Consider the following 15,341-nt stretch of genomic DNA (forward strand, 5'->3'; position numbering starts at 1 on the left):
TTTTTTTATAGAATTTTTGGACTGTTCGGATCGGCCGTCCGGTGGCCGGAGTGGGCCCGGCATGGCCGTCGGTACACCGTCGATATGTTTTGGTCGATACCAATATCATTTTCGAATCGTTTATGTGGCATACTCAAAATTTGCCACAGTGAGTGTAGATTCTATAGAATGTTCAACGACTTCGTTATTTGGAAAGAAAAAACGTGGTACGAAAGTTTGTTAAAAAATGATAATAATAAAAAATTGTCAAAAGTAGTAAAAATTCAAATTTTACCACAAAAATGGCAAAATATCGGTACAGCACTCTTGCCATTTTTTACATCGGCGGATTAGTGAGTTACAGTAGTTGTTAATAGGAAGGGGAGGCCACCATATGAGTAGGGCAGGCGTGGGAATCAAACTAAAGCCAAACGAATGGGACAAATGGTGCTCGACCAACTGAGACACCACCCGCATTCTAACTGATTATATCTTTTAATTTATAATATTTATGTAATTTTAAAAACATTGTATTATAGAATTAATCGATATTTATCAATCAAAATTCATAAATAAATAAATAAAACTCGGCAAGGTGTGAATGCTCAACCCCCTAGTCCCATCGCATGCTATCACAACCCACGAGTCAAAAAAACATTTCGGTTTTTTTTTTTTTTTTTCCAAAAAAAACATTTCGGTTGAACTGCTCTTTGACACTGCCCAGGGGGCAGGGGCATTCTCGGCATTTCGCTCAAAGGAAACCTCCAACGACGAGGCGTAGTTGCGTATGGTGATGGCTTTGTGCATCTCCCCTTCTCCTTCCTCTCTCTCTCTCTCTCTCTCTCTAGAGATTCTTCGGTAAGATTTGCACCGCGTATGCGTACAACTATATCAAATCTTTCCATTCATCTGTACTCATAACAAAAACCACGATACGCAAATCAACCGAATCCAAAGCTACTATATATTTTTTGATTTTTTTTCCCCCACTAAATTGCTGCTTCGCATTTTCAAGGCGGTTCTTCCTCCTCTCGGGTAAACCCCCCCGCTCTCTATCTACGACTTTCTCTCTCTAAATATTACTCTGAAAATTTTCCCTTCGCAATTTCGAATGGAACTTTGAATCGAATTATTGTCAAAGGTAAAAATTTCAGGCTGATTTCTAGCTTGTAATATATTGGGTATTGATGGTTATGGGCACCTTGAATCTGTTGATTTAGATAATTAGGTCTCGCTTTTTTTGCGTGGTGCTTTTCTATTGCTTGAAATTAACAACAAAGATCGATGCTTTGGACTGATTGCCCCTGTATAGTTGCCGTTTCTAGATTAGTTTTCCGGATCATTTTGCAGAATTTTTTTTTTTAATAACTAGGGGTCCGGGCCAGTTTACAGCACATGGACTGATCCTAGGGACCATAAACCCACCCTCCACTGGTGAGGGCCCTTTTGAAGCGGGAGCAAATGCTCCGTATGGATTGGCCCCAGGCCAAGCCCTTGAGGTTGTTCAGAAAATTGTTTTGAACCCGTGTCTAAAAAATGAATCCAAAGAGTAAATTTTGAAAATTGCAACCAATCTCTTTTGTTAATTTTGGATTGTTATTTTGAACCTACCTTGTTTTAGTAGAGCTTGGACAAGAAATGAACTACTTGTGGAATCTCGACTTTTATTTGCTTTGCTTTAATAGTTTTGTTTCTCTACAGGTTATCAAGTCAGTCTGATTGAGTGTTGGCTTTGTGTCTGCTTGGGTGTAAGAATAGATGGGAAAGGGAGGAAAGGTTGGGAGCAAGCAACATCGTAATAGAAGAGGTCGGTCTAAAGAGGGATCAGACGAATCAGATGAGGATTATACAGTGGGGGAAGATGAAGAATTCCATGATTCAGAGGAGTATTGCTCGTTGGCCGGAGAGGAATCAGAAGAGAGTCTAGGTGATTTTGAAGAAGAAGAAGAGGAGGAGGAGGAGGAGGAGGAAGAGGAACAAAAGGTGAGCAAAATTGGTAGGTCAAAAGGGCAGAAGGTCTTTCCAGATCGGAGGAAAATTGAGGTTGGCAAGTCTAGCAAGAAAACAAGGACTAAAGTAGAAGATGATGAGGATTTTGAAGTTGAGGAATATGACGATGATGAGGCACACAAGAAAAGATGGCCCAAAATAGAAGATGATGAGGATTTTGAAGTTGAGGAATGTGACGATGATTGGGCACGCAAAAAAAGAAGGCCTAAATTAGAAGACGATGAGGATTTTGAAGTTGAAGACTATGAGATTGGTAGGTCAAAAGGACAGAAGGTCTTTCCAGATCAAAATGAGGTTGGAAAGGCACGCAAGAAAAGAAGGGCTATAGTAGAAGATGAGGAGGATTTTGAAGTTGGGGAATATGACGATGATGAGGCACGCAAGAGAAGAAGGCCTAAAGTAGAAGATGGTGAGGATTTTGAAGTTGAGGAATATGAGGATAGTGGGGCACGCAAGAAAAGAAGGCCTAAAGCCGTAGATGATGAGGATTTTGAAGTTGAGGAATATGAAGATAATGGGGCACGCAAGAATAAAAGGCCTAAATTAGAGGACGATGAGGATTTTGAAGTTAAGGATTATGATGATGTCGATGATGATGATGAGGAGGAGGAGGAGGAAGAAGAAGAAGAAGAAGAAGAAGGGCAATTTGCACAAAAAAGAAGGGCTTCATATAGAGTAAAAGATGATGAGGATTTGGAAGATGAGGATTTTGATGATGATGACGACGATGATGATGAGGAGTTTGCACCAGATGATATTGACTTAGATAATGAAGATGAGTTGAAAGTAAGGAAGAAGAATAAGAAGGTAGGGAAGAGGCCTTTGTGGGAAAACGGTCATGTCAAAAAGCGAAAGAGGAAGAGGAGTTCTAGGTTAATGGAAAAGCCTATTAGAAAGAATCGAACGAAGAATCTTGGGTTGCAGAGGAAATCAGCTGCTACTAATGGTGGGACATTCACAGGGAAGAACCCAGTTGTGAAAGAAAAGAGTAAAAAAAGTTCTGGTCGGAGAAGGAGGAAGTTCATGGCAGATCCTGATTCAGATTTCACGTGTTCAGGATCATCTGATTATGAATATTCTGTTTCTGAGGAAGAGAGAGAACAGGTGAGAGAGGCGAGCACATTTTGCAGAGATTTGACTATTAGTTTGAGGAATCCATCTTCAACAAAGAGATTACAAGAAGGGGTTTTGGGTCAGCAACGAAAACGTTCGGCCAGAAAGGGCAAGGAGAAGGTAGAAGAATTGAAGATTGAAGCAGGGAAGCAGGTTTGTGGCATCTGTTTGTCTGAAGAAGGGAAAACTACTGTTAGAGGAACATTAAACTGTTGCACTCATTACTTTTGTTTTGGATGTATTATGGAGTGGTCAAAGGTGGAATCTCGTTGCCCTTTGTGCAAGCAAAGGTTCGTGACTATAAGTAAGCCCGCCAGATCAAATGCAGCATTTGATTTGAGGACCGTGGTGGTCCAAGTCCCAGAACGTGATCAGGTACTTTTTCTTGGAACCATATTTTCAAAATCTTGATAACAAGAAACAGGCTGAACAGGTCTTTCATTCTCTTCTTTTGTGTTTGTGTTTGTGTTTTCGTGTTGTCTGTGTCTGTGTCTGTGTCTGTGTCTGTGTGTGTGTGTGTGAGAGAGAGAGAGAAAGAGAAAGAGAGAGAGAGACTATTGTTTTTCCTTTTTATTGTACTGATTTCAATCCGTGTTGTGATGTTCAGGTTTATCAGCCATCTGAAGAAGAACTTAGAGGTTATCTAGACCCATATGAAAGTGTGATTTGTACTGAATGTCATCAAGGTGGTGAAGATGCTTTTATGTTACTTTGCGATATCTGTGATTCACCAGCACACACATTTTGCATTGGTCTTGGACGCGAAGTACCAGAAGGTAATTGGTATTGCGAAGGCTGCAGACCAATTGCTCTCAGTTACTCAAATCCACAAGCTCCAAATCTTACTCCAGATCAAAGAACATACAACAACCCCCCCAACAGATCCATTCCTGATTTGAATGTTAGGGAAGCTATAGACCTAAACTCAGAGTATGTGCCCGAATCACCATCGACTCAGAGTACTGGGGTTTTCTTGTCTCCTAGACATCCTGTTGGGGATTCTCAAGCTGGTTCTCCAGTTTCTGGAGTGGGGGTTTCAACTTTGTCGCAAAGGCGTAGATTTCTTCAGCTACACCATGTGCTAAATAACAGATTTGTTAGTAGGACTAATTGGGCGTCCGCTGCATCCTCTGGAAGTAACATTTTGGGCTCTCAAATAGAACCAGAAAGGTTGCCATCACATCAAACCATTTCCCAGCGGATATTACCGGGCAATTTCACCCCTTCAGCCCAGAGGTTCCCTCTTTCATGGGCAACTTCAAGCCGCTCAAGGGATCAACAATTTCGGGGTCGAACTTCTACATCTGGTGGTGGTTCTGTCAATAGGATGATCCAAGCTGGACTTTCTGGGATGAGTAGTGGTATAAATTCAAGATCGGGTTATGAGCAACTCCATCCGTGTAGTACCAGCAGATCAAGCATAGCTGAGGATAGCATGGCTCCATATGGATATAGAGAGGTGAGCCACTTTACATCTGGTGGTGGTTCTGTCAATAGGATGATCCAAGCTGGACTTTCTGGGATGAGTAGTGGTATAAATTCAAGATCGGGTTACGAGCAACTCCATCCGTGTAGTACCAGCAGATCAAGCATAGTTGAGGATAGCATGGCTCCATATGGATATAGAGAGGTGAGCCACTTTAATGCGGAAAAGGAACAAGTGAGATCAATGGTTAGAAGTCATTTAAAAAGCTTATCCATTGAAATGGGTTTAGGTAAGTCGAGTTAGCATTCTTACATCATTTTGGTCAAGCGTATTGCTGTCCAGATTTTTAGAATAAATGATGTGAATATGATCCAGTACAAGTCACAAATCTAGTTATATGGGTGAGCGAAATGGTGTGTAATCTTGGAAGTTCAACTACATATTTTCAGTTGGTTGAAACAAGTCATGCCAATGTATGCCTTAGTAGTTGATATGTGTAGGTTGCTTTTGGCTAATATACTTCGATGTTTAGAATATATTCTCGGGGTCATGTTTGATTAGTTGGAGACTGATGAAGGGATTTGTGATCCTTTGAACAGTTTATCCAACCGGAAATGCAGCGGAGGTAACACTAAAAGTCTAAACCATACTGCCATCCCATGTTTTGTGGGATGAGTTGTCCATAGGATAAGTAATCCCTCCTTTAATTCTAACGTTCAAATGCCAAAAATACGATCCTCGTGGATTTGTAAAGCAATCACATGTTCAATGCTGCCAATTAAATATGCCCCTAGTTCGTTTAATTCTCAAAAACACTACCACCGTATCCCTTGCATATAAGAAAGGTGTGTTTGTGTCCTATCTTTATTATGCCTGCTGTACAGCCTGTACTCCAGTGGCTGCTGTTGCCTGTGTCTTCCTTGTTTAGACAACTACCAGCCACCTTGCAAGCGCATTGTAATTGCCTTTAAGTTAATATCTCTTTTTTGGATATAGACCCTGAAATGATATTTTGGTATCTGCAATTTCTTGATGATAATCTAGAATTCACCGCTTATCCTTTAGAAACTGAAAGATGCACTTTATTATGATTGAGGTACACATACATTCTGCCGTGTGTGAATAATATTATTTTTTTGCACTGTATTAATCTGCTGGAAATGCTTAAATTGCCCCAATTCTTTTGGTGTAGGCGACAGTACCTTCAAGGACATTGCCAGGTACTCTACGCACACCATTTTAGCTGCTTGTGGCCTTCAGCACCGAGGGAGCCACGTATATCTGGTGCAGCCGCCGTCAATATGTGACCATGTTGATGAAATTGCAAGAGGAGAGATTAGCCTTATGAAAGGTTTTTGCTCATCTTGCTTCGATTCTTTTGTGATGTATGTAGTGAGGGAGATCACAAACACATCGGTTAGAGATTGATGTTTGTGAGATAGCTCTCAATTCTTTGTCCATTGACTACTCCTTCATACGTCATTTTGCTTCATATTTTTTTCCCTTTCTTATTTATGCTTAGAATTAAGACAGCAATTTGTGGTTGAATTGTCTATATGATTACGGGATATTGATTAGGCATTGCTGTTATTTAATCATTCAGATGTTAGTCATGATTAGGCATTGAAGTTGAAATCTATGTTACTGGTGGCAATTCCTTCACTTGTTATCATGAATTGCTTTTGATTTTGAACTGGGTGAGTTTAGGCTGGCTTGGTACACAAGTTAAATGAATATTATCATCCTGTCTATTCGTTGTTAACTTCCGCTATGAATCACTTGAAGTTTTGCTTCTTTCATCAAAGCCTTTTCCTCTTAATTGTAAATGGAGTTTCGACTTTTAACTATTGGCGATGCCCTTAATCTGAGGTAAATGATTCTGAGAAGAAAATTAGAACGAAAAACTATGCAGTCATTTTGGGGCACCGTCACGTGGAGCCGGACTATTTATTTAAAGTTGTTAAAGTTACTGCTTCTTTGCCTTCGCCAGGGCCCAAACTCTTATACGTAATTAATCTTTTGAGGTTGTGCATTCTGATCTTGTAACGGTGATATATATATATATATATATATATATATATATATATATAGTTTCAATCAGGTAAGGGCGCCCTTACCTTGTTAAGGTAAGGACCTCCCATTTTCCGATCGAATTTAGATGATCCGAGCCGCTCAATGTCTTCAGAACGTGATTTTAAGGGTACTCACGAGAAATCGGCAAAAAAAATGATCGGGAAGGGCTTGATCCGAGCAGTTTTTGTTTGTTTTTTATCGAACGGTTCAAATAAAAACTGCTCGAATGAAGCCCTTCCCGGTCTTTTTTTTTGTTGATTTCTCACGGGTACCCTTAAAATCACGTTCTGAACACATTGAGCGGCTCGGATCATCGAAATTTGGTCGGGAAAATGGAGAAAAGGGGAAGCCCTTACTGTAATACGGTAAGGGCGCCCTTATCTTCTCTCAATTCTCACTGTAATGCAATCTGGAATTGAATTATCGAGGCCGCATAGAGCAAGTCTACCCTTGTGTCAAAACCAAAATTTGACATCGAGAATGACAAAAACTCTTTCTATCCTTGTACCAAATTTAAGGCCAAAATTTGATAGTGTCTTCATAGGTGCTAAATTTGGCTTCAAATTTGACCATTAAGATACTCTCATGATTTATCGTGTGAAGGATCTGCCACAATTCTCATTTGACGATCTTAACCATTCATCCGATAGGTCTCAATGTGTTTAACATCCATACAAAACATCGGATATTGTTAAAAGCTTAGTCGAATCATATTTTCATAAGAGAAACAAATTGTTGAAGGGAAGTGATTTTCACACTCCTCTTTTTACAATCCACTCTCCCTTTTTATCTATATCCACACGAATTTACTACTATCTTGATTCTTGACCTACTTTCAATACATTTTTGCACACATTGAAGGGTAACAATGTAAATTCATATGGATAAAGACAAAAAAAAAAAAAAAAAAGACATGAATTGTAAAACAGAGTGTGAAAATCATTTTTCTTGCTAAATTATGTTTCGTTTGGATGGATAATGATTTCGGACGAACTTTTTTTTTTTTTTTTTTGGGCTTGGATGAGAAACATGTCAAGGCTTGGAGAAAGAATGGTTTGGATTATCACAAGGGTCTCATTTTGCATCACATGAGAGATCGTCACATGAGAAGATTCTTATGATCGTGAGAAAAGTGGTTGCATATATAGAGAGAGTAAAAATATGAGTTTGTCAAAACGAAATTATACTGGTGAAGCAACTATGCCATAACCTGTGATTTAATGGATCGTGGCCGTACGTACCATGTCCTCGGTTTACTGTACTGGAGCGTGCTGTTTGAAATCATGGATCGCAATTTTATGTTCTCTCTTTTTGTTACTCGTCTTAAAAAAGCAAAGTCCGTGATGTGTCTAGAACTGTTTGATGTGTAAGCGTCTCTCGTTATTTCGTTGAGTTCATACGTATTGACCGAGCTATACAGAAAGGAGATTGAAACTTGAAATTTCACATACTATTAATATGGTTGTTGAAATTCTTTGAAATCAAGAAACTTTTCCGGGACCCTAGCAATGCTCATTCCCGAAATTATGTACTTTGCCCGCCGGTAAGAAACTTCCGGTCGGAAGGAAATCCTGGAAATCAAATCATGTGGCTGCGATTAGTTTGATCAATCTGGTATTTTTCTCTAGACAGAACACACGCAGCCCAACTGAGAAGAAGCTTGATATGCGGGGTTGAGCTCCCTTTCAGGATCTTCAACGGTAACGCCAAAAACAACTTTCGTATAGAAGTCTATGCAATGAACAATTAGGATGATCCGTGTGGATTCCGGTTGTATCTGCAACGATCCAAAACTGGACCAAAGTGGACAGTTTAAGACTGAATGAATGGGTCCAGTCGATGGTCGTGTTCAATAACCACCGGTGTGAAGTGAAATCTGCTAAGTAGATTAGTAATGCATGAGAAAATCTGATGGTCTGTCAAAATCGTAGATAGCAATCTACTATCATTCAGACAAATGCACAACCAATGTCGACCTCAGAGCACACAAAAAGAAGACTGCCAAAATTACGAAAGCTTTAAGACCAGCAAACCCAACTGTGATAGCTTTCTTCCAAAGATTTCTAGAATTTACGGATCAAACACGATAGATTTAACGATGAAAGTATTAGCGCCGCCTTCCCACATACGGGAATATGCCTGGAGCAGAAAAATGTTCAACACGGACAGAAGTTAATGGAAAGCAAGACACGGGAATAGGTTTTCTTCTTCCTTTCTTTTTCTTTTCTGAAATGAAGCATGAACTACAAGATTAGGGCAGAAACGCACAAGGTCCTGCCTTAACTACTAGATACGACATGCAATATAAATTACACTGATTACTACTACATCTTATTCCACTTGTTTAATATAGCAACATACAAACAACACTATGCTCATGCAAATGCTCTCGGCCGTGAATTTTGGAAGTCAACATCCACAGCAGCCGCAGCAAAGCCTTCATAAATTGTCATCAAGAATGGTCGAGAGCAACAGACCCTGAACAAACTCAGATCTTTTTGCCTTCTCCTTCTGATCCTTAATAGATAGAGGAGGAGATTGGACAATCCTGTCACCAGAGAGCAGTATCAGCTTCAGGACGGCTAAGGGGGAAAAAAACCAGCATGTGAAAATGTGCCAGACCATAGTTTATTACAGTTGAATACACAGGCCAATTAGAAATATTGTAACAGAAAGGGTAATAGGCCCTCATTTACGTCCTCAAAACTTAATGCATTCACTGGTTTCCCACTTCAGTGCGTTTTGATAAAGCAGGATAGCCAATCGATACAAGATATTCTGAAGATGATTGTCAAATGTAAGTCAGATAGACTACTTGACCTAATACAGAATACTGGATATAACTCAAGCAACGAAAATTAGTCCCAGTTACTTGGTGTTGGTTGTATGAATTCATTTCCTCACCTTGATTCTATTTGTAGTGAGCCAAACATTCAAGATGGTTCGGTCCAAGCCTAGTGGGCTGACCCTGAGGTCCCCGACGCTAAGAAAAACCTGGAAGTCTTGTGTACGAGGGCAAGTCTTGTGTACACACACAAAGAGAAGGCTGACAGACAAATGTGACAGGATGGAGCTATGTTGTTACCAAGTGGCAAGGCTCGGCCACATGGCATCCGTTCACGAGTCACCCGTCATTTGTGAGAACGGATAGAAGTGACGTCACGGTGGACACGAGCTTACTAGAAACCCAACTACAGTCTCTTCACAAAAGGTACAAATTATAAACGACGGAAAGCTACACCATTTATTCTGACCCAAGTCTTGAGCATTGGAGTTCCCTCCTGCTAGAATAATGCCAGACGGCACTAACTGTTGGTTCCTTTTGCAGTTCTGACTCTTGGAAAGTACAAAAACTTTGCTGTGCACCACCAGAGAAACGAGAGAAATATTTGTACGCCCCACAGGCCCACACCATTCAATGTCAAATCCACTTAATGAAGTAATTTTCTCTTTCCTTATCAACTAAGATATTTGTGCTAAAACTATCAACGGTAAAAACTCATGACTCTACTCGTCAACACTATAACCTCAGCACTAAAAGTTAGCCACACTTAACTTTTGGGTATAGTCAGACAGTGCATGGTGAGAGTCCTTGCACCCATTCCATCATAACTTCCCTTAAATTCTGCTTAATTTATTTAAGAATAATTAAAACTTTGCGGACCATTCAAAAATTAATTGTAGCCCCAGAAAATGACGAGCACAAAAACTAAATTTGAGATTCTTGTTTCATTGGTACATACATTCCTATTCCCATACACACGCTCTTCACTATGCAACTGTACAGGACAATAAGGCAGAGGATAACAACGTTGAGAAAAGTTCCTTTTTGGAAAATTTTGTCCAATTAGATTGATATAGAGTCGAACGTCAGGGCATTGTCAATAAACACCTTTCCCAAGATTGTTATGATCCCATACGTGTGGACAGAGCAACCCACCAACACACAAAAGAACTCGAAGGGCCAATTTCAAATATGGTTACATAAAGACTTCTAGTCAAATGCCGAATTCAACTGACTCAACTCTCATCAACCCATGGAGTTGGTTGGCCTGTTACTTGTTAAAATGGTTAAGCTGCCAATACATCTACATAGAACTCCAAAAATGTAAGTTGGCGAAGCCTTAAAATCATTTTCCCACTAATTCTCTCGTATTTTCCTAGGTCAACTATAACCAAATGACAATTCTCTCGGATTTTGCTTCAAAAATCAAAACATTGGAACACTCAATCTGATGTTCCAAAGGCCACGCCCTAGGTTTATAGTCTGTAAAAATACTGGCTAAAGTCCAGTAACTTCAGCCTTGGGCAAATGATGGATCGAACGTCTACCCATCACGTCAACCGCTGACTGCTTTGACTATGGCTATATCTTGACAGAGAAATCTGGAGAAAGAAACAACAGGTTGGTTTTCAATTCTTTCTCTCTTGCTCAGTGGATAAAGAGTTCAGATCTCATGCTTCAACTCGGGGTTCATTTCTTTCAAGTATCCCAAATGCATGATGTATATTCCTTTCATCTTCATCCAAACAATAACATATCCCTCCATCCAAGCTCAGATCAAGATTCCTGTCAAATGAACACTTCACTCTCTCCTTTGGGAGCATTGATTAGTATGATGCCCTCATGAATTTCTTACTGTCCTGAGTCCGACTGCTTTGTTTCATAAGGGAGAAGCAGGGCCCTACTACAAAGACTTTCTGGTAAATAGTTGGGCTAACTGAATGAGCAAATTAAAAGTACTGAGATAACAACAATGAAGCAGTTGGGGGGAAATATGGAATGAAATTAAGTTCCCAACTCACACAATAACATGCGGGATAGGAACAATAATCCTCAGAAGTTTCCAAGCTTCTTCATAAGGTACACATTTTTTTCGGACTTGGTACCGGACAGGAAGAGATTGAAATACCATTTCAAATTGATTCTCACTGGTTACACCTCCTAAGCAATGACCAAATACTTAAGAAAGTTTGGAACTAGTGGTCAATAGATCTAGTTTGTTTCAGGTTCATAACAAGACTGAAGGTTGTTGAACAGCTCCTAAGATCTGGATTCTGGAGCAAGTTACACGGGCTTTATAGCTGCTTAGCAATCAGAAATTCACAACCTTATGGAACAATCAGAAATTCACAACCTTATGCAACAAGAAACTGAGATCTAGAAAAGATGGTTGTGTTGGCAGACAACTTGTATAAAGCACGGAATCAAAAGGACAATGTATAGTAGCAAAACAATGGTAAGTTAACCAATGCTACTACAAGATAAGTAACAATACCTACAGAATATTATGCATCAGACAATGCTAAGATAATGTGTCAAAAAGAGCATTGGCATATACTGAAATCTGTGAATGTTGATTGATATCTATCAAATGTCTATAGCAAAACCATATGTATTTAGCCAAGAAAGGGAAAGCAGGTAAGAACGCAGTCCCATACCTTTCTGAAACATTCTCATTTGTGCTTTTCTTGACGGAGACTGTTTCAGATGCAGAGTGTGGCATAATACTTTCATCAGCCATAGGCAATATAAATGATGACAACAACGGATCCGGTGCTGCATTGGTCGAAGTAACTATACAGGAAGATCCTCCAAAAAGGGACTGCAGATTTCCATCTCGCAGTTCCCTCCTCAACAAAGAAAGTGTTGAAAGGGATCCACCCTTGCGGGATTTCCTCTTGCGTTGCATGTAACATCTAGTCAAGGAATCCAGAGTACATAACTGTAGCTTCAATAAAACTAATCATCTACCATTAAAGACTACTCCCTGATTTACAAAACAAACAGCCATACTTTTGAGAGAGAGAGAGAGAGAGATTCGAATTATCTCCACAAGAATGGCTGAAACACCAAACAAGAGATGTGAACACGCATCGCCACTACATATTCAGTAGCAAAATGAACTGTTCTAAGGACAATGGAAGGAAGGATTCCAAAGCCAATATATATATAGAAGAAAACAAAAACAAGTACAAGGATATCTTAAATATGTTTCCATGTTGCAAGGTTATATGCGCAACCATGTCAACCCCCACCCTCATTGCACATACAGGACACACCTGCAAAGTATGAACTCCTCTTGTTATATTCAACATAAGCTTCAAAAAAGGAGAATAAGAGGGAGAAGGAAAAGGGCAAAAAAAAAAAAGAAAACACCTGCAAGATGTAAAAGTCTTTTCATTAAAACATATATCAACTTGTTACCACCAAATCTATAAACAAACAATAATCTGCATCATGCAAGATGTGGTATCACCTCAAGAATCTCGTTTGGGCTGAGATTCCTAATGGATTGGATTCTGACAAATCCTCATGGAATTTGTAAAATAAAAATCAAATTCAATACTATAGCACATGGGGTTTATAATCCCACAGTTGAAAATTCTTTGTCAATTGTCAGGGAACATAACTCCATTAGTCTGAGGAAGCCATATAACAACAAAAAGTACTTAAGATTTCATGGCTGAAAAAGCGCATTGAGTTCCATTAGGAGGAATAAAACCAAATAAACACTACAAGTCATGCAAAAGAAATATACAAAACTCAACCTTAGACCCATTAAGCATTAGATAATGAACCTATGAATTGAACCAGCAAGTCAAAAATGTAAGACAGAGAAAACCTAAACAGCAAAGAGTGACCTGGAATTAAAATGAACTTCCAAATGTGAAAATTGCGTTTTCAACTCTTATATAATATGTGAACACTGACAATCAAAAGAAAGAAATGAGAGTAATACCCCATTCCTCGCATCTACAGAATGCTCATCATCAATATGACAGCACAATCCAAGGATATCGAAATACTCCGAACAGAACGGGCACGGAAATTCTTCCCTTATATCATCATCTCCCTCGAATTCTTCAAAATCCATGAACATATCTACGAAGAAACCAATCCCCTCTCAATAAGGTCCAAAACATGAAACATAACCAGACTATCAGGCTGTGTCAGAAATGTCTTAAAAACCCGGCCTTTTCCCCCTTTTTGATAGAAAACTAAGCTGTTTGTTAGTCAAGCTTTCTGGTCTCGTGGGTTTTTGAGATAAAAGTTGGGCTATATTAGGTGGGTTTTTGCTAAAACGGAGAAGGCATACGCTAAGCTTTTTCAGTGCTATTTTACTGAAAAAAGCTTGCTTTTTTAGCCATCCCAAACACAGACTTAAAGTAGCAAATAGCCTTAAATCCACATACATGTAGAAAGGTGCATACGTATGCATAGTTTTTTTTCCTTTGTGTTAGAAAACTAAGCTGTTGCCTGTTTGTTAGTCAAGCTTTTTGGTATTAAAAGAAACAGGTTGGGCTATATTAGGTGGGTTTTTGCTACAATAGAGAAGGCATAAATCTAAGCATTTTCGATACCATTTTAGTCAAAAAGATTGTTTTTTAAGCCATCCAAGACACAATCTTTATAAAGCAGCAAATACCATAAAACCCATATGCATATGTAAAGGTACATATTAATAAATCTAAGCTTTTTTGGGTGGGTTTTTGCTAAAATTCAGAAGACGTAAATCTAAACTTTTTTGGGTGCTATTTTAGTCAAAAAGCTTGTTTTTTTAGCCATCCCAAACATAGTCTAAAAGTAGCAAATATCATAAAATCCATATACTTATAGAAAGGTACTACATACTGATGCATACATAGGTATATATGTCAAGAACAGAGATTAGATTGAAGAATTGGGAGCTCACCAGGTCGCGATTGGAGGACGGATTGATAGTGCTTTGAGACAGAAGACAGGCGAGCATTCCAAGAATCAGAATCCATAGCTGAGTAGATGATTTTGAGAGTTGATTATGATTGTGAAGTTATGAATTGATTGCCCACTTGATTAGGTAGGATGCTCTGATCGGTTTCAGAAGATATAGGTCAGGAACCCTAAAAATGGTACGCGGAGAGAGAGGGAGAGAGAGAGAGGTGGGTAGTTTCTGTTGGATGGAGAGAGAGAGAGAGAGAGAGACAGACAGATGAGGTGTGAGATGGGTGGGTGTTTCGCAGGTGAAAAAATCACCGAAAGGAAAGTGCACGTCGTAAGTCACAACACTGGCGAGCGTGTCTATCAAAAGGGCGAGCGTGATAGCGTGGTCGAAATCAGTAATGATGTCTACATAGATTTTGTGTGAAGTCCACTGCAGATTCCACGTAAACCATCTGAGTTATTCATTAAATGTAAAACATTTTTTAAAGGCTCCTGCAAAAAAATTAACTCAATTTGAAATTTATAAGTGCTCGATCCAATCATTTAATTTTTCATTCATCTTCAATCTAAATGAAAAATTATATGATTGGATCGAACACCTAGAACTATTGGATTGAACTCATTTTTTGAGGAGGCCCTGAAAAAAATTCTTTACATTTAATGAACGGATTGGATCATTTGTGTGAGACTCTTAGTGGACCCCACACAAAATCTGTTTGCAAATTTTGTGTAATCCGTCTATGTGAATAGCACTACTGGTTCGAAACACATCTCAACTTACTTAGCTATGTGTAGATGAGTTTTTTAAATAATAAAAAATTGGGTTTGATTTTTGGGGAATAAGTGGGAAAAAATTTATGGTAATAATTAGAGATATAGATAATAAGTACAAAGAAATGAGAGTAATGATTGAAAGTATAGATAAGAGTATCCAAATGCTATAATCAAACGTAAAATGTTTTTAAAATTAATAATATTTGTGCAAAATATGGCTCACAATGCAATAATCAAACTTAACAACCTCCTTAGAAATAA

At 39.0% G+C, this 15,341-nt stretch overlaps 2 protein-coding genes across 5 annotated transcripts; one reads left to right on the forward strand and one right to left on the reverse strand.

Moving 5' to 3' along the window:
- The first annotated feature begins 769 nt into the window (after positions 1-769).
- Positions 770-6,237, forward strand: LOC131306304 (uncharacterized). Of its 4 annotated transcripts, none has more exons than XM_058332458.1 (4): positions 770-1,014; positions 1,681-3,477; positions 3,710-4,817; positions 5,721-6,237. In XM_058332458.1, exons 2-4 carry the CDS (start codon positions 1,738-1,740, stop codon positions 5,954-5,956), a joined length of 3,084 nt encoding a protein of 1,027 aa, XP_058188441.1. In that variant the 5' UTR covers positions 770-1,014; positions 1,681-1,737; the 3' UTR covers positions 5,957-6,237. The 4 variants fall into 4 exon arrangements, with proteins under 4 accessions (XP_058188441.1, XP_058188444.1, XP_058188442.1 ...); XM_058332461.1 differs by having other exon boundaries at positions 3,710-4,732; XM_058332459.1 differs by having other exon boundaries at positions 779-1,120.
- A 2,371-nt stretch (positions 6,238-8,608) lies between these two features.
- LOC131308058 (protein DEHYDRATION-INDUCED 19 homolog 3-like) lies at positions 8,609-14,629 on the reverse strand. The gene is made up of 5 exons (XM_058334869.1): positions 14,299-14,629; positions 13,345-13,487; positions 12,585-12,664; positions 12,044-12,292; positions 8,609-9,149 (listed from the first exon to the last, which is right to left on the reverse strand). Exons 1-5 carry the CDS (start codon positions 14,372-14,374, stop codon positions 9,041-9,043), a joined length of 657 nt encoding a protein of 218 aa, XP_058190852.1. The 5' UTR covers positions 14,375-14,629; the 3' UTR covers positions 8,609-9,040.
- Positions 14,630-15,341: the final 712 nt, after the last annotated feature.

The sequence above is a fragment of the Rhododendron vialii genome, chromosome 11a (assembly GCF_030253575.1).
Source record: "Rhododendron vialii isolate Sample 1 chromosome 11a, ASM3025357v1".
Taxonomy (NCBI): Eukaryota; Viridiplantae; Streptophyta; class Magnoliopsida; order Ericales; family Ericaceae; genus Rhododendron; species Rhododendron vialii.

Bases quoted from the DNA above. Each gene is read 5' to 3' on its own strand.
- LOC131308058 (XM_058334869.1), bottom strand. From the start codon at position 14,374: ATGGATTCTGATTCTTGGAATGCTCGCCTGTCTTCTGTCTCAAAGCAC. The intron at 12,665-13,344 runs GTATTACTCTCA...CATACTTTGCAG, and splicing joins CTGTAGATGCGAGGAATGGG to GTGTGTCCTGTATGTGCAAT. The intron at 12,293-12,584 runs ATCCTTGTACTT...TAGATGTTACAT, and splicing joins CATGGAAACATATTTAAGAT to GCAACGCAAGAGGAAATCCC.
- LOC131306304 (XM_058332458.1), top strand. From the start codon at position 1,738: ATGGGAAAGGGAGGAAAGGTTGGGAGCAAGCAACATCGTAATAGAAGA. The intron at 3,478-3,709 runs GTACTTTTTCTT...TGTGATGTTCAG, and splicing joins AAGTCCCAGAACGTGATCAG to GTTTATCAGCCATCTGAAGA. The intron at 4,818-5,720 runs GTAAGTCGAGTT...CTTTTGGTGTAG, and splicing joins ATCCATTGAAATGGGTTTAG to GCGACAGTACCTTCAAGGAC.